The 19,305-nt window shown below is 36.5% G+C and overlaps 1 protein-coding gene across 9 annotated transcripts in view; it reads right to left on the reverse strand.

Annotated features, from left to right (window-relative positions):
* LOC127446535 (neural cell adhesion molecule L1-like protein) overlaps positions 1–19,305 on the reverse strand; it is a 136,300-nt gene that overhangs the window by 19,105 nt on the left and 97,890 nt on the right. For all 9 annotated transcript variants that reach the window (XM_051707521.1, XM_051707522.1, XM_051707523.1 and 6 more), the window contains 13 exons: positions 18,744–18,887; positions 15,995–16,106; positions 14,249–14,415; positions 13,848–14,007; positions 13,633–13,757; positions 12,398–12,499; positions 11,285–11,482; positions 10,982–11,052; positions 8,293–8,515; positions 7,171–7,286; positions 6,167–6,371; positions 5,333–5,455; positions 1,034–1,210 (listed from right to left, as the gene is read on the reverse strand). In XM_051707521.1, the coding sequence (XP_051563481.1) occupies positions 1,034–1,210; positions 5,333–5,455; positions 6,167–6,371; positions 7,171–7,286; positions 8,293–8,515; positions 10,982–11,052; positions 11,285–11,482; positions 12,398–12,499; positions 13,633–13,757; positions 13,848–14,007; positions 14,249–14,415; positions 15,995–16,106; positions 18,744–18,887 (1,923 nt within the window). The remainder of the gene's footprint in view (positions 1–1,033; positions 1,211–5,332; positions 5,456–6,166; positions 6,372–7,170; positions 7,287–8,292; positions 8,516–10,981; positions 11,053–11,284; positions 11,483–12,397; positions 12,500–13,632; positions 13,758–13,847; positions 14,008–14,248; positions 14,416–15,994; positions 16,107–18,743; positions 18,888–19,305) is intronic.

Here is a 19,305-nt window from a genome sequence, read left to right on the forward strand (position 1 = left end):
TTACAAGGTATCCCAAGGTAATTCAAATAATACCATGGAATTCTTTACAATGCTAAATATTCAAAAAACATGGTATTACCATGGTATAAGTCTAAAACTGTCAAACAATACATTTTTGTAATTGTTTCTATAATTTCATAATTTTATAAAATTGAATTTAAGAAAAAATACTAATACAAGAATGGTAAAACAATTCTGCCCTCTGGTTGAAATTCATACATGGAATGTTATCATCTCCCAAATTTACTTTTAAAAAGAGACTTTCAACTGTATTTGAAATAAATACTGCTTTTGTTGGAATATACTTGTCATGCTTATGTTTACTGTATACTGTTGTTCCCCACTGACACATAAAGATATATTGCCTCATATCAGGGCAGTCATCTATTTTCTTGACCGTTTCTGTTACTCTGCAGAGTATTGGTATAATGTCTTGGGGTTTTTGTCTCGATTATATGTCTTCTGTAAATTTAACTTCCTATGTGAACCCTCAGTCAAACGGAAATAAACAGCACTTTATCAACAATCCGCTCACTACCAATGATAAATAAGGCACTTATGAACCATTAATCATAATAAATGTGCCGTAAATTCACAGTTGTGTGGTTCCTTTCTTTTAATAATATTTTTTTTGTGTGTGTGTGTGTTGATTACCACCCTATTTCTATATGTGTAATAATAACAATCTAACATTTTCATCCCCAAAGGCTACATATTATTTCTTCTTCCTTTTCAAGCCTAGCTTTTACCCTCGAATCAATAAGTGCTTGGTCTTCCGCGACAGTGATGAATGCAATCCAGTCGCACACTGTTATGATATTGTTTAGCCATAAAGAAATACTTAGATGGGCATATGAAAAGCTTTGTGAGATGGGAGGTCAGAATAATGTCGCCTGCATTCACTGGGTCGATGCCCATAACAACAGCAACGTGGTCAACCATGCCAAAGTGCCAGATTCTCTGTCCTCTGGACTGTCAAAGGCTGACTCCCCAGAGACGACCCCACCCCTGTGCTGCTGTTACACATACTCACTCGCTTCAGGGACAGTTGTGCACTCCACACTGGCAGCTGGTCCGCAGCCCACCCGCGTGCAGCACTGCAGGTAGAACTTGTATCTGCTCAGGGCTTCCAGGTCATGGAGGGGTAGCTTGTTGATGTCAGCAGAGATGTTCTTGGTCATCAGAGGGCCTACTTCCTCAGTGTCATTTACTAGACAGGAAAGGAAACAGCACTCATTATCAGACACAGGAATTCAATGCCAGACTCATTTATAAATAAATACACTATCTGGGCACCCCCTTTTAATTTAAAGGTTTGGCTATTCTAGAGAATTGTGTGCTTCAAAATTAGTAGCAACTGCTTGGAAAGCCTTTTTCATTTCCAGCATGACAATGCCCCTGTGCACAAAGCAAGGTCCATAAAAAAATGGTTTACTGAGTCTAGTGTGGAAGAGCTTGACCGCCCTGCACAAATGCCAGACCTGAAACCCACTGAACACATTTGGGTATCTAAGCCTATCCCCATCACCCAACATCAGTGCCTGACCTCACTGATGCTCTTTTGTCCGAATGGGAGCAAATCCCCACAGCCATGTTCTAACGTCTAGTGGAAAACAAGCACATACTGTGTGATTGTGGTGTTCAGATATCCACATACTTGTATGTATTACACTGCTTGGTCATGTAGTAGAATACATTTATTATTCCATATATTAGAAACCATGAATGATCACAAAAATAAAAGGGAAGATTTGCAGCATAGCGACATGTGTTTATCATGTCTTATGGTTGGTCTCACAGCTGAACTAGTAAAGGGAAGACCATGTCACTGAAATGTCAGATGCATTTTGTCAGCCAGAGTAGGTCAAATTCAAATTCTTGCTGACACAAACTGACAGCTTTCACCGTGATGTTTTCACTTTAAAACTAAGGTTGTGCGCCATTCAGAAAAAAATTTAAAATACCTTTTATATTCCATTTCAGTTCCTGATGGTAGCAAATAGAATCCAGAATTACATTCAAATTCATAAAATTCGAATTTAAGTAGAATTAAATTTCAAAGAACTACTGTAAGTGTATGTTTTAAATAACAGATTTCATTTTCAGAATGATTTGTATATACTGTATATTATACACACAACATTTGGGGTATTTCAACATTAACCCATGATAATAATAATCAATGTTTATGGACAATGGTGGAAGAACACCTCATTTATCAGAATGCTCTAATTAACCACCTAATTTACCATACATTTCCACTGGCGAGGAAAAAATCAGCTCAATGCCGCTCACCACACCAGAGAGCTGCTGCTTTGGGGCGTTGCAGCGAAAATGGCTCTGTTTGCAATGGCGTACTACCCATTGTACTTTTACTGTTTCTGCTACATCAGCCTATGGCAGAAATAGTAAGAGCAGTATGTAGTATGCCATTTCGAACTCAGCCTATGATTGTTTTCAGTTCATAGTCAATATAATCATCATATATATGCGCGATTACAGTCAGAAAGACGCAAACTTTATTTATGAACGCCCAAATGATAAAAACTATGTTGATTTATTGTACTTTTTTTTATCCAGCTTCAGTATTGTCACAATGAAATGCATGCAGTCTTCATTTGTCAAGTCTGTTTGATGTCTCACTTTTGATCATCCAGCCATAAAAGTGTCACAATGTATGCATGCAATCCGCATTTGTAGTCCGTTTTTTATTAAAGCAGTTGAATCCAGCTGAAACTTCAGCAGTATCCTCATATGTTGAAGCGCTTATGACAGACGTCACTGCTTTCAGCTCACTGTGATTGGCTGCAGCCCAGCTTTTTTCATTCCTCATTTGCATAAAGCCAATGAATTTCAAGTTTTTTGATGCTCTCGAACTCCCCTCAATACTTTCTCTGCATGTTGTCAATCCCACAATCCACTTCGAGAATGTGGGGCTTGACTTCCATAGGAATGAACTGAAAACGCTCGCTCACCTTTGCTCACAATGCGCCAGTGGAAACGTATGGTAAGTTATCCAAAAACAACGTGGTGAATATTTTGTGGTGCTTGATGGCAAAATTAAACCGTTGATTGTTGAACTTATAAGAGAAAGGATATACAGTAAATATATATACAAAATCTATAAAAAAAAATAAAAAAATGCATACAAGGGATAAGCATAAATAGTCAATATTTATGTTTTGTCACAAAACTTGTATTAATTACTAATGACTAATTGAATTGCAATTAAGTAAATTCCAGTTCCTTAAAAGGGATTCTAAAACACTATTGCTGGTTGAAGTCATGGCGCAGTGGTTAGTGGTTGTGCTCCTGACATACTGAATCACTGTGCTAATGGGCTGACACAGGTTAAAGTCTGCTCTGCAACACATCCCTATTTCATCTCTACCAATACTAAACAACTAAAATAACTAAAACTATTTCTGAATCCTCAATTAGTAATTTGCAATGTGCAAAAAGTTAATTCTGTATGATTTCAGCGTAGCTAGATCTGGCTGTGGGCCATCTGTGCTGTAGCACTTTAATCCCAGTTGCTATTTACCGTTTCATGAGTACAGCTGTGCGCTCTCTCTTGCCAGCATTTTACACACCACTTTCTTCAAGGAACTACAATGAGCCCACTTCAAAGGGAGCACAATGGTTCCAGCGAGCTCTCCTGATGAAAACGTCCCATCCTTTAATATGCAACCCGACACTTGGCCTCAATGATCAGCTGCAGCATCAAACATAATTAGCTGACGAGACCTCCCAGACTTTACGCATCATAATCAGCTTCATCATCATTCCTGCCAGGATCCGGTTGCGTTGAGTGGTGCATATGCCTAAGGCAGTGTTCTGCTGTGAAACAATGCATGTAGGACAGCGTGGAGTCAGTGCGAAATAGGCTGTCACACCAGCGCTATTCAGCGCGGTTTGATCTTGATGACATCCCGGGTCGCAAATGTCTTTCTCATAAGCACTGTGCTACCTACAGTACCTGCTCTGCTTGTGTTTGGGAAACCTCTCTAGAAATGGCAGAATTTACAATACACCTTCAAGGGGAGGCCTGGGTAGCTCAGCAAGTAAAGACGCTGACTACCACCCCTGGAGTCGTGAGTTCGAATCCAGGGTGTGCTGAGTGACTCCAGCCAGGTCTCCTAAGCAACCAAATTGGCCCAATTGCTAGGGAGGGTAGAGTCAAAAAGGGTAACCTCCTCGTGGTCGCTATAATGTGGTTCTCTCTCTCGGTGGGGCACGTAGTGAGTTGTGCGTGGATGCTGCGGAGAATAGCGTGAAGCCTCCACACGCGCTATGTCTCCGTGGTAACGTGCTCAACAAGCCACGTGATAAGATGTGTGGACTGACAGTCTCAGACAGGATTGAGGTGAGTCACTATACCACCACAAGGACATAAAGCACATTGGGAATTGGGCATTCCAAATTGGGGAGAAAAGGGGAGATAAAAAAAAACAACAATACACCTTCAAGGAAACAATGTCTGTTAAACCTGTTTAGATACATTCTGGAAAGGGTCTTATGCTTACAGAATATTTGCTACTCCCATGTTTCCAATTTTACTATCGTACATCACTGTTAGTACATCACCTACCATTACTACGATGTGCATTATTAACCTGTTTTATGTAATCAGCTATGTTATTCACTATAAATACTACAGCAATTAAAACCCAAGTATGCTCCTAATGCCATGCAGAAAATGGTTGCTTAATACACTAGTGCATCTTTAATTTCGTATAACAGGACATTATAATGAAAATAAGCAAACTGAGTAAGGCAACTTAAACAAGTTGAGATAATTGCTTCTCATAAATCATTTAGTAAATATACAACTGAGTTCTTACACAGTTATATTCACACTACTAGAGTCTCTGTTGAACATAAGACTGCTGTCAACCTTAAAGAATGTGGCACAACAATATCTCCTAGTGGTGAGATGTAGGCATCACTTGATGTAATGAGAAGTGAACCGTAATAGAGCTATTTGCTGTGTTCAGACGTCCAAATCTGCATCTACATCATGGAGAAAAAGTGGGCACAGGGAAACAGCTTTTTTTTTTTTTTTGCTCTCTTTCCCATAAAAATCTACTTTCTTCAGACAGTCCCATTAAGCGACAGGAACTAACTGACTCATACATACAATGCAAATGCAGTGGGTTTGTGGTTTCACTGTAGAATCACTACTGCTATTAATGTCACTATGCCATTGGCCACATCAGAAATGAAGATCAGGAGAGCTGTTTACTGGAACCCCTGTGCGTAGCCCTCACAGCAAGATTTAGATATTCATAGCAACATTTATGAACAAAATGGAAATGTAATGTTCACATACTTAATTGATATTGCAGGATGTAACTGATTAGAACTCCATTTGCATCAATGGGAGGAGACCAGGTCAGTGTGACCTTGTGTTTTTGGATGTTTGTAGCCCTGAAAGAAGCCACTTGACCGGGAACTGAAGGCAAGAAAGAAAGAGAGAAAGAACAAGAGAAAGATTAGATTGACTGAAACATTTTAAGAAGTTAAAGGAATAACTCACCAAAAAAAAAAAAAAATCTGTCATAATTTACTCACACTCACATTCATTCGTTCAAATCTCATATGACTTTCTTTCTTCCATGGAAGCCATCTTTGCCTCCACTGAAGCTTTCATTCACACTTCTGTAAATGTAAACTCACCATGTGAGTCATTTGACATGTGAGAACCAATGCTATTCGGCATCACTGATGTCAAATCTGTCACAATGCTTTTTTATATTTTTTTATTTGAATGTAAGCAAATATTTGAACAAACTTAAGTGCAAATGAGATTTGAGAGCAGCAGTTATGGGCAAGATTTTTAGAGAATAACTTAAATTTCGGTCTGTTCCTCACACAACACTATCGTATGGCTTCAGAAGACTCAGAATAAAGCGCACGTGGTATGGACTACTTGTATGATATTTTTTTTTTTCCTTTTTGGAACTTGAATGTTGTGTTTGTCCTTTTTGGAGCTTGACAGATAAGGTCACTGTGGGCTGCCTAAAGTTTCTTCACAAATTTGTGTTCCACGGTTTGGAATGATATGAGGGTAAGTAAATGATGAAAGGAACTCATTCACCCATAACTATTCAATCTCCTTGTATTATTTTTAGCTCGTAGTTCATCTGGTCTTCTCCTCACTCACCTCCCTCGGTGGTTTGGAAACTGACCGGGTGACTTCCAGGCCCATTTCCTCTGTTGTTAAAGGCCATGACAATGAGGCTGTATTCTGAGAAGGGCCTGAGCCCTGTAACTACCGCACGGGTCCTCTCCCCAGCAAATGTCAGGGTGTGTTTGTCTCCATGTGTTTTCTTTGAATCCAGTAGACTACGATGCCTCCACCAGTTTACCTGCAGCACACATTGATACAGTAGGGTTCAAAACCTGGACTTCAAATCCAGAAATAAACAATGTTAAACAAAGAAACATTATGCCGTAAAATAAATATTATATATTTAATTGTAGAGCCGAGGAGGGTGGGGCCGGGCTGGAATGAGACACACCCGGTCCCCAATCAGCCTGATGGGGCACGCGAGGGATAAAGGTGGCCGGGGACGACAGTTCGAGAGAGAGAGAATTACAGGCAGCTGTACTGTGTGTTTTTGGTTGTGTGTTTTGTTTAAATTGTTTATTAAATTATTATTTAAGTTGTCAAGCCGGTTCTTGCCTCCTCCTTTCTGGGTTTCAGCACCAGTGTAAGGGGGTTTAGTGGAAAGGAGGAGGCGACCGCCTTTATCCCTCGCGCGCCCCATCAGGCTGATTGGGGACCGGGTGTGTTTCATTCCAGCCCGGCCCCGCCCTCCTCGGCTCTTCATTAATAGTCCAAGCTTTTTCTGAAACACTAATCAAACAATTATGAAATTATGCAGGCTAAACTTGCATACATTGATCATTTAATTTGAAATGAAAAAAAAAAACTGTATTCAATTAGAAATAGAAGAAATAGAAGGAGTCAGACTTATAAGGCTAGATTTGTCAGTTCACTTTATAAACAGCTTATTCTGTCTTTCTGTGCTAATTATGATATAGGACACATGTGGATAGCCCTGACGGCTTGCTGGGAAACAAGAGGAGCTTCAAGGTCACAAAAGGGGCTTATTGGCCTTTAAACAGTGGCTAAAAAGCAAAGACATGTTGGAGAGAAATTACCCTGTAGCCCCCCAGATGTCCATGGAGTTTGTCCTTGTGAACATGGGCCCATCTAACCTTCACCATGGTGTTGTTAATAACTTCCACTCCTACATCCTCCGGAGCTGCGGAGGGGACTATAGACAAATATAACACACAAATGTACAAATAAAATATTACAAATAGCACTATATAGCTGCCTTTCTCAAATTACACTATTTCTACATCAGGATAATGTCACTGATTTAGATTCCGCTATATCCACAACATAAGGACAAAGAAATGTGATGTAATTTTGTGGGTAATCATGGAGAAAAACTGTGGCAGGGTAATAGTTGTTCATGTGGAGTTATGGACTATGTTTTTACGATTTGTAACTACATTTGGTTCTTGAAACTCTACGCAAATTGCCTACGCTAATGTTATTTACCGTACAGAATCTATATAATCTATATAAACAAAACACAACACTCACAGGATCTCAGACTGTGTGCAAAGACACTTGCTAAAGAGAATAGGGTCAATGATTACAATGGAATAACTCCTAGCAAACACGCACTAAGATAAAAAATAAAGAAAAACTAAACTAAGCCATCTACACACAGACATAGCGACCTGAGATAACATCGGGAGGGCAGCTCCAAAAGAAAACTGAAGGCAAGGGAATAATTAGAGCTGAAAATGAAAATAGCTCATAGCCATGATAACATTTCATTTGTCAGTCTGTGGATGACTACAAAGACTCGGAGTGAGGAAATCGTTTCCCCTCGTGCAATTTAATATCCTCAATAAGGCAAAACAAATCACCATATCAGTGCTAGCGTTTGGATATTGTGTAAAGGCAAGATGCTATTTCATTGGCGCTGGCTCTACCCTGTAGCTTTGTTGATATTCTTACTTTTGGTAGGGGGTGAGGGTTTCTGTTTACAGGGCATTGCTTATTTGCAATGTAACAAGACCCATACAGAAGAACAAAAAGTTATAAAAGGCATACTTCAAAATCTTCACCTACTCTGTATGCTATGAAAGGTGCTGTAAACATGCACAATACTTTGACACCGAGTGAAATGTCAGTTGTGTTGCCTTATTTAAATGCATGCTCATTGCCGCAGCTCAGACACAATGGAGATTGTTAGTACTCACAGTCCTCTCCTGAGTATGCTGTTATTATTTTGGGGTCCGGGCCCCAGCCCACGTGATTCTTGGCCTGAATTTTGATCTCATAGAGGACAAACGTTGGGGTGTTTTTAACTACAACTGAGTGCCTCTTAACGATGTGTTCCATCCAGTCTTCTTCAGTACCTTGTCTTCTGTAGCTTACTTTGTACTCCAATCCTGGGCCGTTGTGTTCAAGAGGTGACAACGGCTGTGATAAGAGAATGAAACTGATCAGGTAAAGAGGTTGCATCATATTTTTATTATTATTATTATTATTATTTTTCTCTGCAGTCCAATTATAATGTTATAAAAAAAAAAAAAAAAAAAAATGTGCCAGTACAATTGTGCCCCCCTACACACACAAAATCCGTGCTGAAATATGCCACATAAATTGCTAAGTTTAGACTGAAATGATCAGGGAACTTGTTTAAAATAAACATAAAATTAATATGCTCTATCGACAGCATTTATGACATAAACTCGTCGCTCATTTATTTAACCTTGTGCGACCCCACGTACACATGCGTGGACATTGTAATGTATTTTGGTTTCGTTATATGCAAAGCTTTATTTATATTCATTTAATCTGACTTATCTCAGTTCAGAAGACTGGGCTGTCAGTAAAGGGTTAATCTTTCAACGTACGGAGTCATGTGACAAAACAACATGGCGCTGAACACAGCGGAGTTTGTCTTTGGCAGAAATGCCAACAAAACTACATCTGGTAAGAAACCTAATTAAGTTTTTACATTGAAACCTGTCAAAAGATTAGTCTCTAGTTTCATCCGATATGCCATTTTAAAAATGTGAGTGATTTATCACGAAACACCACGCTGCTAAACACAATTTACACTAATGTGTACTTTAGTGCATTTTCCCTTATAAATCCTATATTTACTGTGCATTATCACATTGAGAATCGATGGGTTCATCCAAAAGCTGAAACATGTCACTTTCAGAGGCTTTATATGTAATTAGGATGACAATAAGGTGCATTTCAAACTGTTCTGAGACCAGTGCAGATGGACAGCACACTGGAGGTTAAGCCATTCACTAAATAGGGAGCAAGGGAGCATCCTTTAGCTTTCCTATGCAGCTAAGTGCATCCACTCCTAAAATCTGACCAATAGTTCTGTTTCAGGCTGCAGATGATGTTTAGTCCACTCAACATGTTTGGCAGACATGGGAAAATGGTAATCACTATATTCAAAATGTATAATTTTATTTTAACATGGTTGGCAGTGATTGGATGATGCTGGCCACTACTTTGAATCAGAATTCAATTAGCTAATTTCAAAAACATGAATAACCAACACTCCTGGAAACATTGTAAACAATTAGAATTTGATAAAAATAAAATAAAAAAATACATTAAAAAAATTGGGGGGAAAATGATTTGCTCTAGAAATGTTTTTTTTTTTTTTTTTTGTAGATAGGCACTTACAATATAAGTGAATGGGGCCAGTCCATAAACATTACAATACACACTGTTTCTAAAGTATAGTCACAATACATAAACATTAAATGTGTTAGCATGATTTTAGTGTGATAAAATCGCTCACTAATCCTATTTATGTAAAGTTTTATCCAATATTAAAACTTCGTTGTCATGATGATGTAACACTGTTGATGATGATGCCCTGTAATCTGGTAAACGTTGTATCCCTGATTTTTATTAATTTATTTGTAAAATTTTTTACTTTATTTTTTACTATGTGGATTTTAACGGTTTTGGACTGGCCCTACTAACTTATAAGTGCCTAACTATAACCAAGATTTGTGCTTTTTTTTTTTTTTTTAAGAAATAAGCTATGGACGAGCCTAAATAATTTTTTGTGGTAATCAACATGATCCCACAAATGCTGTCGACTGACCTTAACCTGTATTGAATCTGAAACATTCCTTTAAGCATCTTGTCTCCAAAGATCTCAAATTTTTAAATTAAAAACTGATTCGGAATAATATGAACCCCTTTAACTGACAGAAAACAGTAACTCAAAGAAAACTGCATGTAGTTGTTCAGACTCTTGATATCTTAACAGTTAGTAAGGGATCTTCAGTATAATAGGCCAACAGACCTAGTTCATTTACAGGTTTTTGAAATGATGTCAAATACTGTAACAATTGACTTTTATTGATACAGCCTTGACGAACAACAGTTTCCTTTTACAATGAGCTGGCAGCAAAAGATAAAATGCAATTATTCATTACAGTCCACCGTGAACAATAAGACTCCTCATAATTCCAGAAATTATAAGTGAATTACTATGAAAAGATGGCCTAGTAATAGCCTAGAGACTATACAAGAGATTCATCTTTGTATGAAAATCTGAATGTATGTATCCTGTCCCTTTTACTTTTTAATCAAAGACTCACTCTGGGTTCTTTTGATGGGAACCTCTGTCCAGAGAGATCAATTTCAGCAGGGCTTTGTAATGTTTCCAACAGTATGGCGATAGCGATAGCACTGTTTTGCTATGCAAAACTCCTATCTCTGTGAAAATGCTTATCGATAATTGCAACCAAAAAACTGACACTGTTAGTTTGGTCTCTCCTTCTGAGAACTAAATGAAATTCAGTATTTGAGAGCAGTTCTTTATCTGCGCTGCCCTTCCAGTGCTTTGAACATTATATATTCCAGAAGACTATTGGAATTGAACGTTTAGCATCATACCTCCCAGCTGATACCCATTTCATGTGGCAAATGACCTTCGATCTTGATATTTTCTGGGTTCTTGTCGGGTGCTTTTGGAAAGAGCAGAAATATGGATTTTGTTGGAGGTGGAATTGTTAGTGGAAAAAGAAAAATGGCCTGTGAAATATGCAGTTTATAGACTGGAGCTTAAACGAGAGGGAAAATCAATTATCTCACAAGTTTGAATGTTTTCAAGTTCAGTAGGCAATATGGTGGTCCTCAGTGCACAGAAGTCTGTTGGGAAATTGACATAGGGGAACAGTGCAAGGAAAGACTACAGACCTGATGGTGGAGTTTTGTATCTTTCAATAGTCTGGCTTGCTCGACCTCTCCCAACCTCGTTGATGGCAGAGACTCTGAAGCGGTAGTCCACGTGTCCGTGCAGCTTCAGCATTGCGGAGTGATGGTTCCCAGGTATTCTCAACAGCTCCTTCCAGCTGCCTGGCTCATACTGGCTTTCCTCAAACTCTATAACAAACTCTGCACATAATTTTAGAGAATCAACCAGTTAGGACTGCATCTCTAGAGTCAACACAACAAAGCCCATAAAAAAATATTTTACAAAATAATCCTAATCATAATCCTAAATTTCTTGTGATGTTTCTCATTTGTGAGTCATTTTGGATAAAATCTGTTAAATTAAGAAAATGTAAACTTATATGTAATATAGTAAAATAAATTATCTTAAAATCATTGCAGCTATACTACCTTCCTTCCTTCCATACATACTGTACTGAGGTGGTACGAAACCTCAGTACTCAGGGGGGTGATGGAATTACATTAAAATGTTCAAATGTGCTGTGGTATGCAGAAGTGGAGAAGAAGAGTTGTAAATATGTTTATAACAATATAACTTGCTAGCAAACAGTTGCTCCACCAGTAATTACTTTTGCTGTATTATTTATTTGTAAGTCACTCTGGATAAAAGCATCTGCTAAATGACGAAATGTAATTGACCTGAAAGAAAACACTGACCGTAGAACACTATGCTAATGCCCACTAAAGTACCCCTATGTTCACATAACCTATAATGACACTAAAGTACTCCCTATGACAATGCTGAGAATGCAACACATACTTGCGTTGCACTGTTAATTGTATTCCAACACATTTTGGAACACAACAACATTTACATTTATTCATTTAGCATCTGCTTTTCTCCAAAGTGACTTACAAATGAGGAACATAAGCAATTCATCATACAAAAGTCAACAATATCCAAAAATGGGGACTTATCCATATGTATTTTTTTATACAGCAGGAAAAAGATTACACCTGCAGTTATTACCTTAAGGTTTTATTAAGCATTTATCACTTCAAACATTTGGTTCACTTTAGGTCAAGGTATCATAATTACTGACATATGGCCAGTGGTGAGTAGAAAGACCATGTTACCAGTAATTGAGCTGTTATGATCATCTCCTGGTTTCCACTGCAGTTTCACACTTCTTCCATTGCTTTCAGACAGAATCACATCCTCGGGTGGATCAGGAACATCTGAGAAAATCAATAACATTTATTTTATGGACATTATTTCAATTTAGTGTTATTATTGTTAACAGAATTTTAAACTTAAAGGGATAGTTGACCCAAAAATGAAAATGCTCTCATCATTTACTGACCCTCATGCCATCCCAGACTGGTATGACTTTCATTTTTTTCTACAGAACACAAACAAAGATTTTTAAAAGAATATCTCAGCTCTGTAGGTCCTTTAAATGCAAGTGAATGGTGACCAGACCTTTCAAGCTCCAAAAATCACATAAAGGCAGCATAAGAGTAATCCATATAACTCCAGTGGTTTAATATTCTGTATGTCTTCTGAAGCGATGCAATCACTTTGTGTGAGAAACAAATCAATATTTAAATCCTTTTTCACTTTTTATTCATAGTAACAAAAAGGACTTATATAGTGATCTGTTCCTCACCCACGCCTATCATATCCCTTCTGCAGACATAGATTTAACCACTGGAGTCATATGGATTACTTTTATTCAGTGGATTTTTGGAGCTTGAAAGGTCTGGTCACCATTCACTTGCATTGTATGGACATACAGAGCTGAAATATTCTACTAAAAATCTTCGTTTGTGTTCTTCAGAAGAAAGAAAGTTATACACACCTGGGATGGCATGAGGGTTAGTAAATGATGAGAGAATTTTCATTTTTGAGTGAACTATCCCTTTAAATTTAAAACATTAAATTATAAAATTTTAAACCATTAAAACCCACCTTCATCAAACAGGAAAAGGCCTCTAGATAGCATTAACATGATGGCCCACAGAAATTAAAACTAACAAAACTAAACTAAATTTACAGGAAAATTTAAAAATTAGACAGTAAATATCAACAGTTAAATAGTCTAAAGTATTTCTGATATACATTTTAGTAAAAGGTTCTCACATTATTGAAATGGTGTAATATTGTATGGTGCTGCCTTATTAAGTGTACTGTAGTAAGTGTACTGTACGTCCATAGTATATCCAGCCGTTGTGCCGTGAGTGGTCACATTCGGCCTGCATCATCTGCCCCACCTCCCCACCCCCTCACCACCACTCTCTCTCTCTCTCTCTCTCTCTCTCTCTCTCTCTCTCTCTCTCTCAAATTTAAAGGCTAAAAGCCCATAACTCACCAACAACTGAAAGCTGTGCAATCGCCGCGTCTTGGTCGACTGGTGTTTTGGCCACACAGACATATAAGCCCTGGTCTCCAAAGCTCACATTGATGATCTCAAGCACTCCATCATCGAGCACATATCTACAAGCACAGGAAAAGACATTGATTAGACAGACTTTATTTGCGCTGACATTTACCACAATAAAATAATGACAGCCTGCTCAATCTCACCGTGTGTTCTCACTGCTGTTGAGAGCGATGCCGTCTTTCTCCCAGAGGATTTCAAAATCATTTCCGAAGGAAGGATCGAACTCTGCCTGACATGAAAACTGGATGGTGGTTCCGACAAAAACCCGCAGGTCTTTTGGAGGGTCTACTATTTTGGTCGGATCTGAAAGAGAATATACATTTTGGTGCATAATTGAGACTATATAGATTAATTAATAATTGAATTTAATCCCAAAAACCTCTTAAAGGCACATCAATTATGTCATCATTTACTCATGTTGTTCAACATGTATGACTTCCGTAGAGCACAAAAAGCTTTAATTTCTAATTTAAGCTTTAGTCACCATTCACTTTCATTGCTTCTTTTTCTCTGTAACATAAAAGTAAAAAGAGACTTCTCTTACCTTTGACCTCAAAGGTTGCAGCAATAGCAACTTTGCCCTCTGTGTTTTGAGCAAAACAAGAGTATTCCCCAGAGTCCTCTTTTATCACGTTATGGATCTCCAGCGTACCATTCTTATGAACAGAGAATCTTTCTCCTTCCACTGCATTGGCACTGTCAGCTTTACTCCTGTTCATCCATAAACCAACTGGGTCATTCTTTGGAAAATGCAATTTGTGTGCATTTGTGTGTCCACAAGAAGTACGTCTGATACAAGTCATAGGATACTAAACTTATTTACATTATTTAATAGATTTCAAATCAACTTATTAATCAACTAACAATTTAAAAATGTTAATTTGAACAAATTAAAATGATTGTCATGAAACCTGTCAAGAAAATGCCCTGGTCCTATTTTACTCCAATACCAAAACAAACAAATAATAAACTAAAATTTTCAAATAGAAAATGAAGCTATTTAGAAATTATCTAAATTATCCCTTGATACTGCCTTTTAATTTTACTGATTTTAATTTTAAAAAATCATTGTGCAACAGCTTTTTATTTATTTATTTATTTATTTATTTATTTATTGTAACACAATAAAAAAATGCTGTGTTGTGGTAATGAGAATCAGCATTCAAAACAATGGGTAAAAGTAGTAAAAGTAAAACATTCGGACATGTTACAATTACAAAATGTGCTTAAGTGTCCTGAAAATGTCACAATGCAAAAAATATGAATGGTCCTAGATGTAGAATGATGTAGATGTATAATTTATATATACTAGATAGATATATAATTTATTGAATTTATAAAAATGTAAATATTATGCTGTCACTGTTTATAAGGTTTCCTCTCAACGCTTTCTGAAAAAAATGCAGAATTTGTCTTCTCTTTGTACTTTCCGTTCAAGCCATTGCTGTGACATTTCCTTCTTTAAAAATAATATTTTGATTGTTCTGACACAACATTTAAGAGAGTGGCATCTTTTTGACAACATGGTTCAAACAGAGATAATCTCACTATTTTAGTTTACACCAGTGTTGGCCTCTCCAACTTTAATAGTTCAACTATATAACTATTAAGTTCTGGAGAAAATTCTAGAGAACAAATACTGTTCTTGACTCAGATCACAATAATAGTGACTATAAATAATGTAGTGTGATTGCACTGATCTTCAACCCCAGAATATTCAGCTCCAAAGCATTTTTTATTCAACATGGTTAGCACAAAACTGGTTTAAAAGAATTTTAAAGTTTAAGAATTAAATACATTTTAAAATGAGGAAATATCATTTGAAGATGGTTTTCATATGCTATTTCTTTTATTTTGAAAGTGGTTGTTGAATAGAGAGAGCAGATTAAAGTTTTACTATGACATGATAACACAATGTTAATTAGTTATAATTTTTTATTATTTAATTTAATTAATTTCATTTGAAAATTTAACTATTAAGTTTTTTTTTTTTTTTTATTAATTTAATAAAATGCTCTATTTGGCTTCTTTGATGTTACGTACCACCACAGTTAGCACTTCCACTGCTATTGCTTTAACTTAACAGCAGCATAGTTACAGATCCACATGAGTAGTTTACCTCATTACCACAGTGATGAACATAACCTGAGGGCTCCACCCTAGAGTAAACTGGACCACCAGGGTGAAACCACATTCTTGAGTGTCAATTGCTGCAGTCATAACACCGCTAGAGTTGTGCTGCTCTCTGTTGGCCTATGTAAATACTGCTACTATAGCAGCCTGTACTCACCAGATAATACTGGAGGATGGTGAGCTGAAGACCTTACAGTGCATGACCACACCTTTCCCCTCCACTGCGGTATATTGGAGATTGTTTTCTGTTAGGATCACTGGCTGGATGTCTGGAGAGAGAGTTATCAACATTGCACCATTTAAAAAATAAATAAATAAAAAATCAAATAAAAAAAAAATAAAAAAACATGATTGAATTAGTATCGCTATATCTCTTTTCTTAGAAAACGTGCGGTGTTATTGGTTTAGGTATGAGTCCCTCCACATCCTTGGAACAGCTACTTCCTTTTCTATCAGGAGAAAGGTACCAGGCACTTTCCACAAACAGGGTACAAAGAAGCTCCTGGAACTGTTAAAAGTTGTTTTGTTTTGTTTTGTTTTTGTTTGTTTGTTTTTTTAACAGCCTTTTTTTAAATTTATTTATTTATTTATTTTTTTTAAACTTGGGTAGCAGGGTTGAACTTTTGAGACTGACGAATGCAGTCAATTGAACAATTTTCATAAAAATTGAAAAGGGGTAGATACATGTAGTGTATTTTAAACTAGCTACTTTTCATGCTAGGACAATTTTATGTTAAATAATTGTTTATATAACATATAAAATAAATCACACATACAATAAAGGCCTTTAATGCTTTAAAAAGAAAGTCATTGGACATTACTTTAAATCAATATTCCAGGTTCAATGCAATTAAGGCTCCATCTACTGCATTTGTGGCAATAACCTTGATTAGTATTACCACAAAAAAAATATTTCGTCCCTCATTTATTGAAAATAAAAATAAAAATAAATAAATAAATAAAAAAATCACTATTAAGGTAAGGCACTTACAATGGAAGTGAATGGGGCCAGTCCATAAACACTAAAATGCACACTATTTCAAAAGTATGGACACAAGATGTAAACATTATACATGTTAACATGGTTTTAGTTTGATAAAATTGCTTACTAATCTTATCTGTGTAAAGTTATATTACAACTTTGTTGTCATGATGGGGTAACGTCAGTAAACCCTGTAATCTGGTGAATGCCGTAACGCAGGTAAATCCCTGATTTTATTGCACTAAAATTATGCTAACATGCATAACATTTACAGTATGTTTTGTGGATATACTGTACTTTTGATACATTCATTCACTTCCATAGCAAGTGCTTTAAATTAACTGGAATTTTTTCCCTCTTTTTTCTAGTAAATGAGGGAAGATTCCAAATAACTTTTTGTGGGAATCGTTATTATGCCACAAATGCTGTTGACTGAGCTTAACTTGTATTAAACCTGGAACATTCCTTTATGCTAGTTTGCAGGGTTATTCCAAGTTCCATATTTAATGTTTTTTCTATCTTCTTTCTTTTTTTTTTTCTTCTATGTTTTTTAAGTCAGGGTCCTTAGCAGCATATTTTATCTTTCAGATGAATGCAACACATGCTTTTGTTACAGCAACTGAATATGAATGGAGGAAGGCAAAATTGTTCACACATAAAAGAGCTTGGCTGCCTAAGGGAGCATGTGTCTGGAGATGAGAACATACAGAACAGCTCCGCCCTGAAGCCTGCATGCTATCAAGAGGACCTAAATGAACCCAAAGGCTGTCCGGTTGCCATACTGTATCACACCTCTGCTTTTGGTGTCCACACCAAAAAAACAAAACAAAAAAAAAAATGTTTTTTGTACGTGCCTAAGCAACATTACAGTATGTTAAGTGATTTTGGCTTGGAGTGAATTAAATCATAAATGTCCAGTGAGAAGGCACAATTCAGTGTGCCCTATCTTTAGTGGGTGCAGAGCGGCCTTCTGATGGTCAATAGTGCTTCAAATGTTATATATATATTTTTTAATGTGTAGAAAGTTTTAATACCACTACATTGTTCATTTCTTGATTCTGACTGCTTGACAGTCATTTCAAGTGTTGATTCATTTTCTATTTAGTTTCAGGATTGTTGACCACATTACAGTTCAATATCAACTTCAGTATCATTTAACCCAATCTTTCCAAACTAGTAGTGGTGGATTGGGCCGCTTCCAGGAATGTTTTAGGGACGAAACTCTGAAAAATGTATTCAAGTAAACACATTAAAAAGACATTTACATGTGGTTATTATAGTACAAGTAGAATAATTTACACCAGATTTTTAATTTCTGAATTTTAATGTTGGATTAATTGGTCTATTGTCAATTATTCGTATATATTAAACAGATTGTTCCGATTCTAAATTCTGATTGGATAAGGCATATTCTGTTATATATACCTGCTATATACTCACTTGTGACCACACATTGGTTGAATTCTTAATTGTGCCAACTATTTTAACTTTGTATTAAACATGGGTGTCTTTTTTCATTTTGCTGTTTTTTTTTTTTTTGTTTGTTTTTTTGTCATTTTATAAAGGTTAAAATCTATGAGATGGGTATGTGTGTTATTGATTTTCCCACAGTTAAGAGGGTTTAAAAGTACTCTGCTTCACATTGTGGCTAACAACACCCCTTAACCATGGTAAAATCTTTGTAATGCTCAGCCTTCAACAAGCAACATGTCTTGTTGCTTCAAATTATTCTCTGCCTTACTTTAAACAGCATGAAAGCAAGAAATGATATAGATGGGAACATTATGTAATCATATTTCTACAAGCAAACGATGATTACTTGTCATTATTGAATGCAAAATAACAATCAAAGATTCTTGTTGAGCATATTATAGAGCATCTCCAAATGAGTGTAATTACAGTGCAACTGCAGGAGTTTACTTACTCATAATCATGATGTTGGCATTGGATAGGATGGTGCCGTGTCTGTTTGAAGCCTCACACTGGTAAACAGCGCTGTTATCAGGGTTTGCATTGTGGATGAAAATGGTGCCATCTTTCAAGACTTTCCTGTTGGATGTTGGTACCTCTGACATAGAAAATGTGGATTAAAAAATACAATATGGCAGGCAACACTCCTCTCTACTTTCATATTCACCTGGTGCTATAAATCTGAGCATCAGTCCCTAAATGAAAATGATTATTGAACAATCTTAAATAAATTGATTTAAAACAAAAAAAAATAATTAAAAGCACTTGCACATTCACACAACATAATACAAAATCTAATAACACTTAATTAGAACTTTCATTAACAACATAAACATTATCACACTATAAAATATATATATACATATAAAGTGTTAGATATGTTATAATAAAAAAAATCATATTTCATGATAAGTCATGAAAAGGCACTTTTGCAGCCCATTTTACAAGATCACGTGATCATAAACAGCATAATTGCTTCCTTAAAGTGCCCATTGCATGAAACCTCCACTAACAGC

The sequence above is a fragment of the Myxocyprinus asiaticus genome, chromosome 9 (assembly GCF_019703515.2).
Source record: "Myxocyprinus asiaticus isolate MX2 ecotype Aquarium Trade chromosome 9, UBuf_Myxa_2, whole genome shotgun sequence".
NCBI lineage: Eukaryota > Metazoa > Chordata > Actinopteri > Cypriniformes > Catostomidae > Myxocyprinus > Myxocyprinus asiaticus.